Below are 22462 nucleotides of genomic sequence, written 5' to 3' on the forward strand. Positions count from 1 at the left end.
CACACACTTGCTGCAAGGGCGCACCTCTTGCTAAAGCCATTGAAGATGCAACCCCCCTGGTTGAATGGGCCATAACTCCTAGAGGCGAAGTTTGACCACGCACCTCATGGCTAGGGCTAGGGCAATAGCATCCTTCACCCAATGTGAAATTGTTTGCCTAGTGGCAGCCGCCCCCCGGTTGTGGCCCCCATGGCATATAAAAAGCTGCTCCGACTTACGCCACTGGCTAGTGCAGTGGATGTAAATCTGAAGAGCACGTACTGGACACAGTAAGTGAAGTCTTTCCTGCTCCGGTGTCGTGAATGGCGGAGGACAGAAGGCTTCGAGAACAACCGGATGTATGGTCGAGAAAGAAAATTTCGGAAGATAATTAGGGTGAGGATGCAAAATAACTTTTTTGCCCAGGGGCAAAATCTAAACAGGATGGCAGGACTGACAAAGCCTGTAAATCCCCAATTCTCTTTAGAGAGGTAATGGCCATAACAAAAACCATCTTTAGAGTCAGAAGCCTGGCAGGCGCTGATTCTAATGGTTCGAAAGGGGTGCCAGCCAGCCCTTCAAGCTCTACGGCTAAATCCCATGAAGGGACCGTAGCTCTAGTGGGTGGCCTCAATCGCTTAGCCCCACGAATGAAGTGGGCGACTAGAGGGTGCTTTCCCACAGAAACCCTGTCAATAAAACATGGCAAGCCAAAATAGTGGCCACGTAGGTTCTGAGAGTACTAGGGCATGTGCCTGAGGACAGTTTCTCTTGCAGGAACTCCAGCACTGAAACAACTTGGCAGTGAGCTGGGTTTATATGGTGTGTCGTGCACTAGCCCTCGAAAACACACCATCTGAGGGCATAAGCTTTTCTAGTGGAGGGAGCCCTAGCACTAAGAATAGTCTCTACAACTTCGGCTGGAAGGCCAGGATCCCTTAGCTGGTCCCCCCCAGGGGCCAGACATGAAGGTTCCATAGCTCGGGCCAGGGATGAAATACTGTCCCCTGTGCCTGAGATAGGAGATCTCTCCTGACCGGAATCGCCCACGGCGAGCCATCAAGGAGGGATATTAAATTTGAGAACCATACTCTGGTCGGCCAACGGGGCGCTATCAGTAAGAGGCGAGACCCCGGTTGACAGACCTTGGCCAGGACTCCCAGGAGCAGAGCAATTGGAGGAAAGGCGTAAAGACACAGTCTGGGCCATGCATGGGCCATTGCATCCAGACCCAGGGGAGCTGGATGAGTCAGAGAGGAGTAGAGGCGACATTGTGCCGTCTCCTGTGAACCAAAGAGGTCCACCTCTGCTTTGTAAAATATTTCCCAGATTTAATTGACTACTTCGGGGTGGAGTTTCAATTCCCCGTGTGTCACAGCTTGTCTGGACAGCAAGTCTGCTCCCACATTCATATGCCCAGAAATATAAATCACCCTGAGGGACAGGAACTTGTCCTGTGCCCAAAGCAGAACCTGCTGCGCTAACTCGTTCAAATGGCGTGACCGCAGTCTGCCCAGGCGATTTATGTAAGAGACTACCGATGTGTTGTCCACCCGCACTAGGACATGGTAGCCTCTCAACTGCTGGAGGAAGTATTTCAGAGCCAGAAATACAGCCTTCATTGATGTGCCATTCGAGAATATGACCTCTCCAGATCCCTTGGGCTGGATGGCCATCTAAGACCGCTCCCCAGCCCGTGAGGGAAGCATCTGTCGTTAGCATCTTGCGATGACAACATGGACCTAGAGTGGGACCCAAAGTCAGCAACTGGGGTCTGAACCACATAGACAGGGTACTAAGCCCCGAATAACCCTTATTTGCCTCTGGCTCTGAGCCACAACTGAAACGACCTCATGTGCATGAGGCCCAAAGTTATCACCGTGGATGCAGCTGCCATGAGACCTAGATCTCTGAAAGTGATGAAAAATGACTTCCTGGCCTAGCTTGATGTTCTTTAGGGTGTTTAGAATGGATTTGATGCGTGCAGGAAAAAGCTGTGCCCGCATTGTAATCGAATCCCATACAACCCCCAAATACGTTGTGCTATGAGCAGGAGAGAGAATGCTTTTCTTGGCGTTGATTCTCAACCCCAGAGATTTGAGATGAGCTAGAACAACATCCCGATGGCAAAGCGCTAGCTGCTGAGACTGTGCCAGAATCAGCAAGTAGTCTATGTAGTTCAAAATGCAGATGCCCTGGAGTCGTAGAGGAACCAGAGCTGCATCCATTCATTTCGTGTACGTGCGGGGTGACAAGGCTAGGCCGTATGGAAGAACCTGATACTGGTAAGCTTCGCCCCCGAAAGCGAACCTCAGGAATTTCCTGTGTTGTGGCAAGATCTTGATGTGAAAATACGCGTCCTTGAGATCAATAGTCACGAACCAATCGCCTGACTGTATCTGAGACACAATCATCTTGATTGTCAGCATCTTGAACTTGTAAATTCTGAGGTAGCGGTCACACCCCCGCAGTCCTGGGCGCACCAGCATCAGGACTTCTTTTTGGCGGAGATGTGCTCCCCATTCTCTTCGAGGGGGTGCACGACTTGCCACACTCTCCTTCTGGGCTTCTCGCCTCAGAGAAACTGAACCTGGTCGGGACTGGGTGGCTGACGGTCCCGACGCTTGAGCACGGTGGGGGAGGAACCTCACACACGCTTCCTCGTAGCGCTTCGCCTCCCAAAATCTAGTGGTGACAGTGTTGACGGCATCGCCAAATAGGCCGGAAGGCGAGATGGGGGCATCAAGAAGGAAAGCTCGATCCCTCTCCTTGATGCCCGTGAGGTTCAGCCTCAGATGTCTCTCAGTGGAGACCATAGCAGCTATAGAACGGCCGATGGCGCGGGCCGTCTGCTTAGTCGCATGGAGAGACAGATCTGTGGTACGGCGAAGTTCTAAAAATGCCTCTTCGGCGATGGACCCGCCTGTGCTCAAGTCTTTTAGCAGGTCATCCTGGTACACCTGCAGAACCGCCATGAAAAGCTTTTCCCACCAGCAAAGATGTCATTCTGCACAGCTTGATGGGGAGCGTAGGCTTTTTCAGGGACGATGAAGTCCCAGGGGAGAGATAGCCCGCAAGCGTCTCTTCCACCTGGGGCATCATCATTTAGCCCCGTGCCTTTGCATCCACGATAGTCAAATAAATCGACGTCGATGGCACGAAGACACCGAACAAATATGGCTTACTCCACGACCGCACCAACTTTTCGTGGAGATCGCCGAAGAAGGGGAAAGACCGTGACTGAGGTCCCTACCCCTGGCCACCCGACAGAAATCTGTTGTCTAATTTTGAGCATTTGGGGGTCTCTTGCTCCTATGGCCAGTCTAGCTTTAGATGGTCGACTGCACAAGTTACCACCTCGAGTAGCTCCTCATATGCTCTATCATCACGGGAGAAGCGGTCTGAGGTGGCACTTTCCATCTCCCCAGAAGCAAGAGATGAAGTCTCCTCGGGCCGTTCAGAAGAAGTGCGGGGGCGCGCTTGAGAAACGGACACGAGGGCTTGATTCAGGGAGAGCACGAGAGGAAGGGGCGGAGTCGTCCCACGCGCCTCGGCCAGATCGACACACGACCCCAGGACCTTAACGAAGGAGAGGCAGCTGGCTTGTATTTTTTGTAAAAAGCGAGCCATGCGCGAAGCACTTTTATGGATAATAAATCACAGTGCTCACATTCTCCCTCAAGCCCGAGGGCAGCGTGCTCTTCTCCCAAACACTCAAAGCAGAATCTATGTGGATCTTCCTCCAAGATGAGCCTCTGACACAGAGGCATGCATCTCTTATCTGATTCTGCCATTTTATTTTTCTTTTAATGCAATGCAGGGTTATTTTTTTTTTCCTTTTTCCATTTATTTTATTTGCTTCTTCACACACACACACACACACAAGCGGTCCTTGAAGACAAAGAAACCTGAGGATGTTTCTGCGTCCCGTCTATTTATAACCTCCAGGTGCGTGTAATCTGTTACGTCACCTACCGAGGTTACTTAAGCCAATTCTTGGCGTGTTAGACACACGTGCTTCACAACCGGTTGAACAAAGAATGTTCTCAATAGCACTATTGAGCGCAGCATTGAGAGTAGCTTTTGATAAGGGAACTGCAGTGATTCGTATGTATAGGTACGTTTTTTTTTTTTTTTTTTTTCAGTTTTGCAGAAATTAATTTAGACGCGTGGATTTTGAATGAGCCTATGTTGTATTTAATGTTCTTCCTCTCAATATCTAATCACTTTGGCCTGACATAATATTATTTCAACTCAAATTAATATTTCCTGTCCATTTAATATTTATTTTGTAAGTGTCCAAATAATACAAATTATAATAGTACAGCCAGACCTGATCGAACTGTTGCTGTTTATTTTGTAGTAATGACTAAAGTACCTTACCGGGGTTCATTTACATTTACCATTGCTCTGTGAAATTTTGTGGGTGAAATCCAGTCATTTTAATAATAATCAAAGTGAATGGGAGTTTCACGATATTTGAGAGTGTAAAAGTTCCCCATGCAGATTTCACTCATGTTCAAGTTCATCTCTATGCTGTTGGCAATTGACAGTGGGCCTTTACTAACACACAAAAAATTGCTAATGTGACCACAGCTTTACTTTCTGAACACTTTTGTCAAGTGTCTAGTTTTACTGTAGACAAATATGCATAATTAGGGGTCCTTAGATAATTTAATTCAAATGGAAACACAGCTGCTTCTAGGTTGGACTCCCCTTGGTGGTCTGGAGCCCTTCTGTAAAAACAACTTAAAATTTTGCTGGTTAAAGTGAGGTGGGTTAATGTGATGTCACGTTCTGTTTGCTTTGCTAGTATTGTTGTGTTGTGCCCTTCGGCACCACCATAGGGAAGCCTTGACAACCGTTGCTTTGTTTCTTGCTGCAGTGTATTATTATTATTACTATTATTATTTTTCTTTCTTTCCTGCAGTTCTGGTTCTGCAGAGACTGTAAACTTCAGGATGCAGACAGACTCTCTGGCCAGTTTAGCAGCTGATTGCTCCGTTATGATTAAGGATAATGGCAGTGTAGTCTGAGATGAAAGCTCATTGTGTTTGGTTTCACTGCAATCTGGTAAGATGATCAAGTCAACATAATAAGAAAAATAACTTGAGGTTTACTGCTAAAAGTGAGAAGAGGAGATTTGGGTTCTAATACACCTCCCCCTGGACCAAATCTGAGGTTAAAAGCTTTGGTTTGTTTGACTCAGAACTAAACATTTCTTGATTATTGTTCATTATAAGTGATACTTAGGAAGATTTGCTCAATATACAAGCCATGTATAAAGAGAGAGTTCACCCCATATTAAAAATGCTGTTATTTTCTCAACCTCAAGTTGTTTCAAACATGTATGAATTTCTTTTTTAATTTTCTTTTTTAAGAACATTGGGGGGTGGAATCTTTTGAACTTAATGGGTACCAGGAACTATTTGGTTACCCATATTCTTTAAAATATCTTATTTTATGTTCAGCAGAAGAAAGAAACTCATAGAGGTTTAGAACAACTTGAGGATGAGTAAATGACAGAATTTTCATTTCAGTTTTCATGGGTGAATTGTCCCTTGAATTAATGACCCATGGTCACAAGGTCGTCCACATTAACCCACTTTATTTAATTATTATTTTGCAAGCATGGTACATTTCTATTTATGTTTTTGTCACACCTTCCAACAGAAATTGGCAAAAAAAAAAAAAAAAAAAAAAACTGAAACAGTACACCTGAAACTGCAAAACTATGAGTAGTCCTCGCAATTTTCTTCCCTTTATTTTTATATAGAGTCCAAAATGTCAGAAAATCCAGTTTATGCTTATGTTTGTATGTTAATTTTGCACCCTAAATGCAAGTCAGGCTCAAACTCCTTAATGAGTGCCTCTACACAATGCATTGGAGCACATTTCTCTAACCTCTGAGTCACTGCTGTATGGTTTATTTTTTTTCCTGAAGCAAGCTGATTTGTTGTGTTGACAGACAACGATCTTCACAAATCCAGTTTTTTAAACACATGGTGTCTAGCTCAGCGGTGGGCCGCTTGACTGCAGACGGCACTGTCACCACTGCAAAAGTGAGATGACATTTTCAAAGCTGTGTGTTTGTTACTGGAGGGAGTGGGCAATGGGGCTCGTCTCCACATCATTCCCTCCTTCCACTGGCCTCATTAGTGAGACCTTGCCTCCAGGTTCCATGCAATTTTCTGAGGTCATTAATGGGTGTTTCTTCAGCTTTGGCCACTTTTACTGTATGTCCCTAGGGTAGATGTTTATTAAAACTACCATTTTCAACTTATGTTTTGATAAGTGGAGATCATGAGAAAACTGTTCATTCTTCTTTGAAAACTTTGAAAACTTCTTCATTTTATTTTTTGCCACTTTGTATTTTATTTATAAATGTTCTTTTACCCTTGTTGCCGCAGACTCTTCAATCTTGAAATATCCATCATAAAAAATATGAAATAATGTGGTTTACCACTAATAAAGTTGTATGTTTTTGTTTTTGCCCCCATTTTTCATGAGCTGAACTCAAAGATCTAAGACTTTTTCTATGTACACAAAAGGCCTATTTCTCTCAAATATTGTTCACAAATCTGTCTAAATCTGTGTTAGTGAGCACTTCTCCTTTGCCGAGATAATCCATCTACCTCACAGGTGTGGCATATCAAGATGCTGATTAGACCGCATGATTATTGCACAGGTGTGCCTAAAGCTGGCCACTTATAAAAAGCCACTCTAAAATGTGCAGTTTTATCACACAGCACAATGCCAAAGATGTCGCAAGTATTGAGGAAACGTGCAATTGGCATGCTGACTGCAGGAATGTCCACCAGAGCTGTTGCCCATGAATTGGATGTTTATTTCTGTACCATAAGCCGTCTCCAAAGCGTTTCAGAGAATTTTGCAGTACATCGAACTGGCCTCACAACCGCAGACCACGTGTAACCACACCAGTCCGGGACATTCATATCCAGCATCTTCACCTCCAAGATCGTCTGAGACCAGCCACGCGGACAGTTGATTCAACAATCGGTTTGCATAACCAAATAATTTCTGCACAAACTGTCAGAAACCGTCTCAGGGAAGCTCATCTGCATGCTCGTCGTCCTCATTGGAATCTTGACCTGACTGCAGTTCGTAGTTGTAACCGACTTGAGTGGGCAAATGCTCTCATTCGATGGCGTCTGGCACTTTGGAGAGGTGTTCTCTTCACGGATGAATCCTGGTTTTCACTGTACAGGGCAGATGGCAGACAACATGTATGGTGTCGAGTGGGTGAGCGGTTTGCTGATGTCAACGTTATGGATCGAGTGGCCCATGGTGACGGTGGGGTTATGGTAAGGGCAGGCGTATGTTATGGATAACGAACACAGGTGCATTTTATTGATGACATTTTGAATGCACAGAGATACCGTGATGAGATCCTGAGGCCCATTGTTATGCCATTCATCCACGGCCATCACTTCATGTTGCAGCATGATAATGCACGGTCCCATGTTGCAAGGATCTGTACACAATTCATGGAAGCTGAAAACATCCCAGTTCTTGCATGGCCTGCATACTTACCAGACATGTCACCCATTGAGCATGTTTGGGATGCTCTAGATCGGCGTATATGATAGCGTTTTCCAGTTCCTGCCAATATCCAGCAACTTCGCACAGCCATTGAAGAGGAGTGGACCAACATTCCACAGGCCACAATCAACAACCTGATCAGCTCTATGTGAAGGAGATGTGTTGCACTGTGTGAGGGAAATGGTGGTCACACCAGATACTGACTGGTTTTCGGACCCCCTGGACCCCCAGTACAGTAAAACTGCACATTTTAGAGTGGCCTTTTATTGTGTCCAGCCTAAGGCACATCTGTGCAATAATCATGCTGTCTAATCAGCATCTTGATATGCCACACCTGTGAGATGGATGGATTATCTCGGCAAAGGAGAATTACTCACTAACACAGATTTAGACAGATTTGTGAACAATATTTGAGAGAAATAGGCCTTTTGTGTACATAGAAAAAAGTCATAGATCTTTGAGTCCAGCTCATGAAAAATGGGGCAAAAACAAAAGTGTTGTGTTTATAATTTGTTCAGTGTATATATGTATATATATATATATATATATATATATATATATATATATATATATATATATATATAACCCTTTAATACATAGAGGTCTGATAAGTGAGTTTTAAAAGATTGTTTTATTGGTGTTTACAAGTTCAAAAATGGCCATAATTTAAGAGAGACTTGTAAGTCTTGTCAAATGGGGAGGCCTGTGTTCCCCTAGGACTCCCCGGAAAAGCCTTGTATCTTTATCAGCGTACAGTCTGTAATATCTGAATGTACTCTGTTAGATAAGAGTACTTTCTGGCTCAGTGTTTTTTCTAGCGATAGGGCCATCAGAACCTGGAAGACAGCACTCAACTGCACTCTCTTGCACTCCCACATGTCAGAGGAGAGGAATATTTCCAGGATGTTCACTGGAGTGGAGCAAGAGGGGAAAAAAGATGGAGGGCTATCTTTAGATTCTCACTTCTTATGAAAAGGTTTTATTCTCCCTCTCGCTCTCACTCTCTTTCCCCATCCTACTCGGGGTGTGTGTGTGTGTGTCTGTGTGTGTGTGTGTTAAATCGCAAAAGGCTGTTATCTGTATGCAAATGTTGTTCTTTTCTATGGAAAGGGAGCTGGTTAACAATTCAGATCAGGTTTTGAAGCAGTGCAACTACCATGAAGCACATTTCAAAGAAAGCTGTGCTGCAGTTTGGTGCTTTCATGTATGTTGCATGGCAGTATTTTAAGAACAATTATTGCATCCTGTTGATGTTTGAACCTGAGCTATTAAGCTATTTTGTCCTGCCACCTTTCTGGCATTTAAGTGAATTTCAGATTTAAAATATCTACTACAGTATAAAGATGGACTGTATTAAAGGGTTAGTTAACCCAACAATAAAAATTAAGAGGATTTGGTATAAACCAAGAGGAGACTGGTTTTCCTTTGCTAAAGTAAGGAAACTTTGTTTCCTTTGCTCCTACATTTCTCAGAGGTGCGCACATGACGCATACATCCTACGTCATCGACCTGAACGTCTTCCACATACCACAGTCAGTGGAAGTGAGAAAAAAAAATATTACTTTTGAAATATTGATATTTATCTTACAAAGATGCATGGATTCACTACAGGAGGCCTTTATTCAACCCCCGCACTTTATTTCACCTGTTCTGAACTGTTGATAACCAACACCCACTTACCCCCATTGAAAGGCTAGGAGGGGCCAGGACAATTTTTAATATAACTCCAATTGGATTTGTCTGAAAGAAGAAAGTCACATACACCTAGGATGCTTAGAGGGGTGAGTAAAACACAGGCTAATTTTCATTTTTGGGTGAACTAACCCTTTAAAGGAAATTAAAACTGTTATTATTTACTCAGTCTCACATGCTGTTATTGAATTTATTTATTGTTGAGTGAAACAGAAGAATCTCAGAAGAGTTTTTTTTTTTTATACAAAAACCAAAACATGGAAATAACAGCATACATGTCCACAATCCAATTACAATTTTTTTTTTTTTTTTTTTGGTTAAATAATTCATTTATAATAATAATAAAAACATATCTTATTCCAGGAAATAACATATTCCATGGCTTGATTTAATTATACAACATTTTCAACAGTTATCATTAGCATCATCTTCAGTGCAGTTATAAAAGACTGCTTGCTGAGGAGACTAGTGAGAGATGGGCAATAGCATGTCAAATAAAATCTCATCAAAGCCTTCCAATTACTGAAAAGGGTAAACAATGGCTTGGCGGATAATGTAACAGATGTAAAAAAGTATTGTGTGTTTTTCGATACTGCCATTAAACTCTCCTTGTTTTTCTTCTATAATTTAATTCAAACAAGCTCTAACACTCTAACACGCAACTGAAGAGAGGTCCACAATAGGAAGGGGTTCAACAAGGCTTAAGCACTTGGCAAGACTGGCTCATGATAGTAGATACTTTAAAAACCTAGTGAAAAGCCCCAGAATTTGTGTTTTCATCCTCTCTGTCTGAACTTTTTTTTCTTCAACTCTTTTTATTTTGAAAATGTATAATTTATGAAGTTATATATTCAAACCTTTATTTTAACCATTAAATGCATATCCATAGATTGACTTACATATACATGAAATAAATCTGTCACAAACAGCTCGAACCAAGCTGACTGCAGGTTGGTGCTGTTTGTGGTGTGTGCTGGAGATTCACAGCAGTTGTTTGGCCCTGTCAGAAGATGCGAAGATAGCGAGGTGGAATAAGTGAAGAGCAAGTATTTACATTAGCCTTCATTAAGCTCCTCATGCTACTCAGCAAGCACCTAAAATAATTAACACATTACTGTACCCTTAAACGACACTTCCACATCAGACCATAAACTCTACTTGCCTATGTTGTGTTTTGTTGTGTGCTACTTCTGTATTATGTTATGTCTGGGTAATGTTATGTTACTTTATTATAGATTATGTATCGTGGATATTTTATGGGTTATGTTACATTACGTTATTTTATTTGATGTACTACATCTGGATTATGGTAATTTACTTAAAGAGCAGGTCATATGGGTTTTTGAAAAATATCTCTTTTGCAGTTTATAATGTAGCTATCCTTAAATGAAAACAATCTGCAAAGTTGTTAATCAAAAAAAAGGGCATGATAAATAAAGATATTGTCTCTCAAAAGAGAGAGTCAGTTCTGAATCACCTTAACGAGTCATAACGAGTGTTATAAAGGCTGGTGCTCCTGTGATACAATTGTTCTGCGTTCTGATTGAAAGTTAAGGCAGAGTGTCTTTTGTCTGTCATTCTTCAAACATTACAGTAGACATATTTTGGTTTACAAACTGTATTGTTTCATCATCAGTTAGTCACATTAGCACTCGGCTAACTTATCCACCAAGTGTTCACAGTTTAGCCGTTATACTTAAGCTGTGAGCATGATTCGCTTGTTTTTGTATTTTATGTCATTATTATAAGAACGGATTGTAGCACTACATTACTGTTTTATGTAAAGGTGCTTTGTCAATAGTAGCACTGGCTAACTGGCTCAAGGACTCCTCTCTGTGCCAATCACAACAAGCTTGTCCAGCTGACCAATCAGAGCAGAGTAGGCTTATGGAAGGGAGGGGTTTGCTCCGAACTTGTTTGGAACGAATCGTTTCGAAATCATTGGCAAACGACTCCAATATAAAATGTATATTCTGAGGAAATTACAATGTTTTCTGACCTTAGATGCATTTAAACCTGTTGAAGGGGACTCCAACATAATATGTTATGTTTGTTGTATGTTTTGCCTTTGTTATGGTTTGTTGTGTTATGCTATGTTTTTCTTTACAGTATATTAAGTTATGTTACACTACATTATGTGACTAAAATGTGTATTGAACAGCTATTGAATTATGTGTTGCAGTATGTTTATCCAAGATAGCAAACTGTAGGCCTTACCAGAGGTAATTTCATTTACTCAGTCCACTGAAATGGGATATGACAAGGATGTTAACCCGATAAGAATCTGACAGCTGTAATATATGATAAATAATGCAACATCCAGTCTGTAGGTGTAATACTGTAATCTGTTTCATTATAGAAATGTACGTTTAACTTTCACTACCTGTATTTACACTGGGAAGATTACCCTGTTGTAGCATTTGTTTGGTCTGCCTTTTTTTCCATTAGTAATGTTGCAAACTCTACAGCAATTTATTTTTTATTAGTGTTTATTTTTCATAAAATATCCACATGAAAGGCATTCAGCATGTCACTGATCCATCCTCCTTGGAGAGGAGGAAAATAAAAGATGGATTTTTTTTTTTTTTTTCTAGAAGGAAGTAGGTTACTTTAATGTAATATCCCTAAGAAAAAAAAATGTTTGAATAAAATTCTGTGTATTTTGCCTTGAGCAACAGTTTTTAGTTTTTTTTTTTTTTTTTTGGATTCTGCATAGCAGGGAAGACAGGAATAGGTCTGTCAAGTCAAACTCAATTGGGATCCTGTAGTGGATCCTGTCGTTAGCCTCTGCCAACCCCTAGTGTATTAATCTCCTTTGACGGAGACAATACTCAAGTAATTCATACCATCTGTGGTCACTGTACACTATTCCTTAATTATCAGCATGCAGTACAGCTAATTACCACTTGAGGCAGTGACTCTGTCTTGCCATCATTTTAGTGACTGTAACCTTTTCAAACCAACTTTTGGCAGTTCATTTCGTCGCCTCTTGAAGTTTTGAAACTTGCATTCTCAGGTGCCAGCCTGTGGTATGTGAACAGATGGCATCTGCTTTTAGTCTTGAAGTCCCTGAAATGGATAATAATTCTGTGATGGGGACTGAAAGTACGAAGGTGTTGTCACACTGTAAATATTTTTAGGGACACAAATACAACCGGAGGGCCAATTTGTCTCACTGCCGGGTGAGTAGAGACAGAACAGACAAATAAAGCGCCAACGGTCTGGCTGCAAAATTTCTTTTTTGGAGGAAGAGTGACCTGGCAAATGATCTAATGTAACATCTCTGTGACTGAACCTGCTGCTGCCACCTCTCTTCATCTGTAAGCCTGAAAGAATTGGACAATAATGCCTTTTTCTCTTTCTGTCACTTCTCGCTTTGCTTTGGGAGATCCATTTTTTCCTTCTTTTATTTTGTTGGTCCTGTTCTTTTGTGTCTTTTCAGGTCCTCTCCAGTCAAAACTGAGATTAATTTAATATCATAAATCGTCTGCTTGGGTTCCAGCAGGAATTGATTCACATGGCACTTGGAACTAAGCCTCTTTGTGGCTTTTTCATCTAGTTGTGAATTTCACTTTTGGAGGCCATACGATTGCAATCTGATCCATTTTTATTTTTCTGTTTGGACCATTCCCAATATGACTTTCACTGTAGGGCTTCAGGTTACCGTAATACACACATTGCAATTAAATGTTTTTATTTATGAGTTGTGCTTCACTTTTTGCGGTTTAAATGTAATAATCATCTGAGGAAGGGACTCTGAAGGTCTGGAGTCATACATCAGAAATCTTGTAGTTTGAGATGATGGATGATATAAAAATTCAATTATTTTCAAAATGTAAAATAGAACACTAAAAACTGAAATCAGTAATTTTAAATGGTACAAGTGAATGTAGGCATCAAAACATTATAATATACAGTATGAAAAAACGTAATTCATTTTGAGATTGGCTAAAGCCTTAATTTAAAAAGTAAAAAAAAAAAAAAAAAAAGTGATGTGACATACAGCCAAGTATGGTGACCCATACTCGGAATTCTTGCTCTGCATTTAACCCATCCTAAGTGCACACACACACACACACACACCGTAAACACACACCCAGAGCATTGGGCAGCCATTTATGCTGCGGCGCCCGGGGAGCAGTTGGGGGTTCAGTGGTATTGAGGGTGGAGAGAGCCCTGTACATTCCCTCCCCCCACCTACAATCCCTGCCGGATCGAGACTTGAACTCGCAACCTTTCTATTACGAGTCTGAATCTCTAACCATTAGGCCATGACTTCCCCATTATTTACAGTGTTATTAGTTTTTTTGATTAGGAAATTTGCACACAGAGTTAAATATACTACATTTTCTATGTATACAGTATCTCTAATAACACATATTTTTGTGCATCCCTAGTAATATTGTTGTCATCATGCTGTGGACAGTCTCCCGCTGACCCTCAGTCTCATAGAAATAAGCCAATACCACTTAGATAGCAAATCCTCTCCTTGACTACTGTGATAAAAATCCACAATTATTGCCTGTCTTATTAAAGCTCATTGTCGTGAATCTGTTTTCTCCACATTGTACCAAATACATTTGCATTCACAAGCCCGGGCTATTCACTGTCCGAGCAGTGTGTGATTGGATTGCACCTCCCTGCATGCATGAGGATGGAAAGCGGGCCGCTGCCTGCCTGTGTTAACAGCCAAATGTGCTCACGGCTCTGCACCGCAGGCATGAGCACCTGACAGCCTGCCATTTGATTGCTAATCATTTTCGAGCCTGTGCCTGGTCTTTTTGATTTGCTCTGCACACTGCCTTGGCTAAATGGAATCAATTAAATGCGTGCTTGTATTCGACAGCCACTTCCAGGAGATCAACTTCTTGATGTAGCAACACAACGAGATTAATTAAATCCAATAAAGAACTCAGTTAACAAAAGGAAGGTAGCGGAGGAAGGGTCAGATGGATTTGTGTGTGCACTTTGTGTAAACAAACCGAAGTTATTTTGGAGTGGTTTATTTCTTGTTGTCTGCGTCTGTAAATGAGCTTACTTTAAAGCACTTGTTGTGTTGCTTTATTATTTTTCATGTGTTCTGGGACAACCAGGGCAATTACAAGACCCAAATGGTTGTCTATTCACTGCACATGCACACAATCATTATTCCACAAGCACCCCCAGGATGTATATTCCCAGGATAAGCTACTGTAGTGAAGTAGTTACTGTCTAGTTTTCAGTTAAAACACACCACTGGGTTACTTCTGTGTAACCACAAATTTTTCACTGACACTTGTATAGCCACAAACTTTGTTGTTAATTTGATTGCACTTAAGTGGAAGTCAAACCAAAGCAAACTTTTTTTTTAATGTTAATGTGAAACCACAGAAATGTAATGATTCATGTAGTTTAGAGTTAAGAACCACTGTTTACATACACTAATAAAGGCTCTTTTTCAAAACGTAGTCAATTTTGTAACTTACTTGATTCCTAATGAGGCACACAAGAGTCTTTACTCACCACCGATTTCAGTATTTTATTGTTAGCATTATTGCTAAGCTAACACAGCAATATCTGACTTGATTTGGAATGTTTACATGTAGCAATGTAATAACAAATAACATTCCTCATATGATGCACACAGGAGTCTTTACTCACCACTGATTTCTGTAGAGTTTGCTGTTCGCATGTTGCTAAGCTAACACCAAGATTACTGATTTGATTTGGAAGGTTTTAAAAGCAATCTACTTTGTATGTCATACAAATAGTGTTCATGAAGCACATTGGAGACTTCTCACCACTGATTTCAGTACTTTGTTGTTAACATGTTGCTAAGCTATAGCAAACAGAAACACTGGGTACTGCATTTCAAATCAGCTAGATTGAACTATTTTTATAATCTTGTTTTCAGTGAGTTTATCTCACTTCATCCTCCATATTAGATGGATTTTTTTTCTTTCTTTTTTTTTTTCTTGTCGCAGTGCATTTTGGGATTGCCTACATTGCGAAGCATAGTGATCCAGTCTTAGAATTTTACTAAATAAAGTTATGCCTATAGTGCCTATAGTGCCTATATAGCGTGCTATCTATTTTAACAAACATTAATAAATAACTAATTAATTTATTTATTTATGATTTATTTCATTTATTTATTTATTTATTAATATAATAATATTATTATTTTAAATATTAAAAAAAATAAAAAAAAATAAAAAAAAAAAAAATGATGTTGCATTTAACCAAAAAAATACAGACTCTGTGTTTTCTGCCAGGGAAGGAGAGGCCATCCGTGAGATCCAAGAAATACTATTAAAAACTGTTTACATAAGCTCTATTCAGGTGAACAAGTGTGATAATAACATTTCATGGATGTAAAAAAAAAAAAAGTGTTTTGAGGGAGGGACAAGATTGTTTCCCCTCATTTCAGAAATTTGTAACTTTCTCTGATGTACTTTCATCTACAGTTTGCTACTGATTATTTCAATATCTTTCAATCTTTTTTTAAGGTTTTAAAATTGTGCTGCAATGCACACAAACACTAATTCGATTCTTTTTTCTTTCTGCAGGTTTTTTGAGCACAGGAGACCAGGCAGCCAAGGGAAACTATGGACTTCTTGATCAAATCCAGGCCCTGCGCTGGACGAGTGAAAACATTGCATTCTTTGGGGGTGACCCTTTACGCATTACTGTTTTTGGGTCTGGGGCTGGAGCCTCATGTGTCAACCTGCTGACTCTTTCCCATTATTCTGAAGGTAACCGTTGGAGCAATTCAACCAAAGGTACAATGCAGAGGTTTTAACTTTTGACAATTTTTTTCTGCATGCTATAGCTGTTTGTGTTTTGGGCTTTTTTGTGTTGTTTTGCACTACCTGCATTTGCATTTGAAAATCAGATTGCAACTTTTGTGACATTTATTCAGAATATTACAGTAACAGGTTGAAAAAAAAAAAACTGCACTGATCACTAGGCCTGGGCTATATACCAAATGTTCACAATATATTTTTGTAGATATTTTGCTGCCAATATAAATAAATAAATATTTATATTAAATAAAAATTTTTGGCCTTAAAGGTTCTAAGATTTTACAAAGAGGTAAATATTGCAGTTATAATTAAATATATGCAGGTACTGAATATTGGTTTTGGTGCATTAGTGCAACTGTATTTAATGATTATTACTGTTATTATTATTATTATTATTATTATTATTATTATTATTATTATTATTATTATTTACAGTTTGAATCTGTAAGACAGACAGAAAGACAGACAGAAAGACAGACAGACAGACAGACAGACAGACAGATAGATAGATAGATAGATAGATAGATAGATAGATAGATAGATAGATATAATGACCTAATGATTACACTTTTACAATTACTGGGGGTCTGAGGACCCGTGATTCAAAAACACTGCCTTATACCCTATAAATTAGTTCGAAAGAATGCTTAGTTTCACAGAGCTCAAGTGTGTAATGCAAAAATCCTAAAACCAACAGCGTTTGCAGAGAAGTTGCACAACAGTTCGTTCACTGGCTCAGCATTTGCCAAGCTCATTTTTCATCATGCTTTAAGCTGCTAACTCACTCAGTTTGAACTGATATCACTTGTTTATGGAAATTAAATCTCCCTAGGTAGTTTCATGTTCCCATCTTTATTTAGTTGAGTCCATATAAATAACCAGTCAGGCAAATACAGCATTCACCTTCCATTGGCACAAAAAGGGTAAATACATTAATTCCATTTTTAGTCTCTCTGCTTGGGAGACTGCTTTGTGAAGAGGTCTTCTGGCACAGACCTGCTTTAAAGTTGTCACTATCATTCCAATGAACCCAGAGACACCTTTGGAAGAGACTTTAGTGTGACATGATTGCTTTGCCCTGAAGCAAACTGTGCACTGCTTAATTTTGAATTTATATATATATATAATAAAAAATATATATATATATATATATATATATATATATATATATATATATATATATATATATACATATATATATATATATATATATATATATATATATATACATATATATTCCTTTTTTTATTTTAGCAGTATATTATTCATTCACATATATATTCATCTGTTTGTCACCATTTTGTTGAATTGCGAACTGAAACATCCCCTTATCTCCATTTCATTTCCATGTGTGTTTTTATAGTTTCTTTCTCCTTTAGTAAGAACATGTTTTTACTTATAACTGCACTGCTAAGACTGAGATCCCAGGGGTTGTCATGGTAACAGAGTAACTAAATTTTCCTCTCTCTTGCGCTTTCTGTCTGTCTCTCTCCCTTTCACACACACACACACACACGTACACACACTTTGTCTCCTGCTCACTGACTTGCTTTTTTGTCTTGATGATTGTGCATGATATCTGCTTCTCTTCAATGGTGTGGGTCAATTTTCTTGACGTCCATATGTGAAAGAGGTTTACAGAGTGCAAACAGCTAATTACGATTAATGCTCTGTAATGAAATTCAAGAAATAGATTTAAAGTCACATTTCCGAAAACCAAAATATTGATCGGCTCTGTGTATAATTCAAGTTCATCAGCATTCGTATGCTGACTTGCATGGCCTCTTTTCCCAAACCATTTAAGATTTGCATAAAAGCAGCTGAACCGAGATGTGTTAATTTGCTCCAGCTTGCATACTGAGGAGCACTGTGTAAATAGCCTACGGTGGGGTCCAAAGGTCTGAGCGCACATTGAAAATCTGATATTTTTTTTCTCATTTAAATGTGAATTTTGAACAAAAGTTTAGTATTTATATTTTTTTTAAATGAAGCATGATGTTTTTTAAACATTTTATTTAATATTCTGTTTAATATTATTTAAAAATGTGCACTATATTTATGGCCATGTAAAAATTATAGAATTTTTTTTCACAAAAATGTCGTGCCCATTACATACTTTGTAAAAAAAACCGCGGGATTCACAAAATGCTTGCTTGCTGAAAGATGGATCAGTATCCTGTTTATTTGGACCAGCTGCTCCACTGAATGACAACCTGTAAGTACGCTAAATAATAGAAGTTTATATTTTCTATAGAGCATTCAAAATACAGAACAATTGAAATAGGCATATCGTTTCCGACACCACTGTACGCCGTAGACCAATCACAACAGACTAGGCCATCTGACCAATCAGAGCAGGCTTATGGAAAGTAGGGATTTAGAGAGACTGAATCTTTGAACTGCTTCAAACAAATCATTTGAGAATCGCTGGAAAATTAGCAATTAAATGGATTAAATGCATATTTTGAGAAAACGCAATCATTTTTTTTGTAATCTTAATTGTAATCCTATTGTAAGAGACTCCCAAAACAATATTAGGAACCGTAAAAATGGCATAATATGGGCACTTTAATAAATAGAAGCAAATGGCCTCTAGTGTTCTCAGACGTGTGGACCATACTGTAGCATGCTATAGTGGTTCGTTGTTTGTGATTCTGTCTTGTTTTTCCTATACAGGTCTTTTCCAAAGGGCCATAGCCCAAAGTGGCACAGCCTTATCCAGCTGGGCTGTCAGCTTTCAGCCGGCCAAGTATGCCCGCATGTTGGCCAAAAAGGTGGGGTGCAACCTCAAAGATACAGTGGAGTTGGTAGAGTGCCTACAGAAAAAACACTACAAAGAACTAGTGGAGCAGGACATCCAGCCTGCTCGCTACCACATAGCCTTTGGACCCGTCATCGATGGTGATGTGATCCCCGACGACCCTCAAATCCTTATGGAACAAGGGGAATTCCTCAACTACGACATCATGCTGGGCGTCAACCAAGGCGAGGGGCTAAAGTTTGTGGAACTCATCGTAGACAATGAGAACGGCGTTCAAGCCAACGATTTTGACTATGCTGTGTCAAGTTTTGTGGATGATTTATATGGTTACCCCGAGGGGAAGGACATCCTGCGGGAGACCATTAAGTTTATGTACACTGACTGGGCTGACCGCCACAACCCGGAGACCAGAAGAAAGACCCTGCTGGCACTCTTCACAGATCATCAGTGGGTGGCACCAGCAGTGGCAACAGCGGACCTTCACTCCAGCTTTGGCTCGCCTACTTATTTCTACGCCTTCTACCATCACTGCCAGATGGAGCAGGTGCCACCCTGGGCTGATGCAGCACATGGCGATGAGATCCCATATGTGTTTGGGCTGCCCATGATTGGTCCAACTGAGCTTTTCCCCTGCAACTTCTCCAAAAATGATGTGATGCTTAGTGCAGTGGTAATGACCTACTGGACCAACTTTGCCAAGACTGGGTAAGTCTCTAGGCAACAGGGCATCATTTCTAATCAATTAGACTTGTGGCAAAAAATACAGCCATAAATTAGGATTCAGAAGTGATTTTGAATATGACTTTGTTTTTGTTGTAAGACCACCAAGGGGTTAAGCTATTTATTACTGTATAATACCCAGTTGTTGCCAGAAAAACACTGATACAGGGTTTCTGAGGTTTAATCATTGCTTAATTGTCTGTTAATGCATTCTCACTCCCAAATACTTGTTAAAATTCCCATGGTTATGCTACATTAAATTTGCACAACTGCTTTTTATGCAACGACAATTTAGTTTGCTTCAATTTAGGTGTAATACAGTGAATAAAGTAATGCTGAAGATCACTTAGAGTGAGTTTAGTGTTTATATGACATTGCTGCCTAGACATGTAATTATCTCACGGGAGGTGAATAAATCAATTTGTGTACAAATGTGTAATTTCTTCTCTCAGACTAATTCTCGTTAATTTTAAAAGCAGGTGCAGTTGTCACGAGACCCTAATGAGCACTGAGAGATTAATAAGGGTCTCTAGGCACTCCCGTAAGGCTTGTCTGTAATGGTTTGTGTGATATTAGTCCTATGGAGTTCTTGATTTTGGAGTGCCCATGTGTAATTCTGAGAGAAGAATTTTAGAAATTATCTTTTGTGTAAAAAGTACTGAAATTTTCATTTTACCTTTCAGTGACCCCAACCAGCCAGTTCCACAGGACACCAAGTTCATCCACACAAAGCCTAACCGCTTTGAGGAAGTGGCCTGGACGCGTTATAACCAAAAGGACCAGCTATACTTGCACATCGGCTTGAAGCCCCGTGTCAAGGAACATTACCGTGCCAATAAGGTCAACTTATGGCTGGAGCTGGTGCCTCATCTTCACAGCCTCAACGAGGTCACCCAGATCATTTCCACCACTACTAAGTTGCCTCCACCCGAGGTCACTCCCCGTACACCAAAGAAGATCCCAGTCAACACCAAGAGGCCCTACCCTACACCGTTTCCCACTGAAACACTGAACCAGAACCAGAACCAACCCTTCCTAGAGAATCAGCGGGACTACTCCACCGAACTAAGCGTCACCATCGCCGTTGGTGCCTCGTTGCTCTTCCTCAACATATTGGCATTTGCCGCACTCTACTACAAGAAGGATAAGCGAAGGCACGAGGTCCACCGGCGTTGCAGCCCGCAGAGGACCACAGCCAATGAGCTGCCCCATACCCAAGAAGAGGAGATCATGTCACTACAAATGAAACACAGCGACTTGGAGCGCGAGTGCCGGGAAGCCATTCACCCGCACGAGGTGGTCCTGAGAACTGCCTGCCCGCCCGATTACACGCTCGCCATGCGCCGTTCACCAGACGACATCCCTCTCATGTCCCCGAACACAATCACCATGATACCCAACAGCATGCCAGGCCTCACCTCCTTACACCCCTTTAACAGTTACTCCAGTGGACAGAATAACACCCTGCCCCATCCACACCCTCATTCACACTCCACCACTAGAGTATAGCCACACACACATTCTCACACACAAACACAAACACACACACACATATACACTCCCACTGGTGTGGAGTACGAGTGTGTCAACGAACGGAGGAGATGGCACTGGGTTGAGGAATATCTTTACTCCCGGTGCTCCGAGGAACAGGAAATAACAATGCTGATTTTTGTTCCTCAAGAGCAAAACCATCATTTTATATTAAAGGCGAAAGACAAATAGACAAAAAAAAAAAAAAAAAACTATTTCTGATGTAATGAAAAACAAACAGAGATGATTTTTTTTTACCCTTATATTGTGACAAAACCAGGACCATTTCCTGGGAACAACCATCAGTCTAGGATTCTTTGAGGAATGGGTTGATTCGGTTACCCGGAGTGGAAACAACGGAAGCACAGACAAGATGATGTGTGGGAGGCCTTTTGTAAACAAAAGGAAACATATTGTTTTCCCGGGGCACTGGATTGTAGATTACTCTCTTCAGAGCAGACAGGAGATGCTGTTTACCTAATTAAGGCATGTGTTCTCCTTCTGGTGGAGAATGTGGAATACTACAGGAAACAGAAGAGAATGAGAAATCCTCAAGAATATGCACAATAGAGACATTCACTGAATGTCTTTGAATATTTTTTGACAATTTATTTTTGGGGGAACAATTTTATTGTATAGGACATATTTACATATCTAGATACAGTATGTACACAAAGCACCCATGCTCTTTAAGCCCTGGCTGGGGGCATTGATACTGAGGAATCTGCCTCAAGAGCGTAGCGGGGAATTTATTGGCTTCCTGGCAGATACAGCTCCATCACACAAGTGCTGTCTATACTGAAACTGGTGGACTCAAAGGGAGGCTGGATATTTTTAGCACGACGCGCATGACAATTTATCTGCTTGGTGGCTGTTCTGCTGATTAAGTCATTATTTAAAACAAAACAAAACAAAACAAAAAAAAATCATTTTCTTCCCCATTTGGATTTGTTTAAGGAAATACTGCTCTGATTGGCTCACGGGAGGAATTGGAATATGCTGATGAGGGCGGACACGATGGGTTCTTAAGATGTTTATGGGAAGGGGTGGGGATATGCTAACTAGATTGCGTTCACAAATAGCTTGAGTGAACCTGATTATAAGGACTCGTTTTGTACATGTGTGTTGGTAAAACTTTTTAATATTGGTGAATCACTTGTTGTTTGAGCTCCCATGTGTGGGACGTTAATGTACTTTTTGATTTCCTCATTGATCTCAGTTATAAAACGTTTTTTTTTTTTTTTTTTTTTTTTTTTTTTTTTTAAGTTAATTTTTGCTAATTGTCAAACCACCCTACCTTAGAAAATTTCTTACTTGTAATGTTTGATTCTCATTTCTTTATTTTCGGTGCTTCATGAGGCAGTCCCCCTTGCAGCTTAGAACAACCAGTGACCAACGCATATTCTGTACGACTTGGAGACTTGTGTTGGTA

At 40.4% G+C, this 22462-nt stretch overlaps 1 protein-coding gene across 5 annotated transcripts in view; it reads left to right on the top strand.

Moving 5' to 3' along the window:
• LOC122146588 (neuroligin-1-like) overlaps window positions 1-21936 on the top strand; it is a 233748-nt gene extending 211812 nt beyond the window's left edge. For all 5 annotated transcript variants that reach the window (XM_042766169.1, XM_042766167.1, XM_042766170.1 and 2 more), the window contains 3 exons: window positions 15783-15995; window positions 18696-19485; window positions 20184-21936. In XM_042766169.1, the coding sequence (XP_042622103.1) occupies window positions 15783-15995; window positions 18696-19485; window positions 20184-21009 (1829 nt within the window). In that variant the 3' untranslated portion in view covers window positions 21010-21936. The remainder of the gene's footprint in view (window positions 1-15782; window positions 15996-18695; window positions 19486-20183) is intronic.
• The last annotated feature ends 526 nt before the right edge of the window (window positions 21937-22462 follow it).

The sequence above is a fragment of the Cyprinus carpio genome, chromosome A11 (genome assembly GCF_018340385.1).
Source record: "Cyprinus carpio isolate SPL01 chromosome A11, ASM1834038v1, whole genome shotgun sequence".
Lineage (NCBI taxonomy): Eukaryota > Metazoa > Chordata > Actinopteri > Cypriniformes > Cyprinidae > Cyprinus > Cyprinus carpio.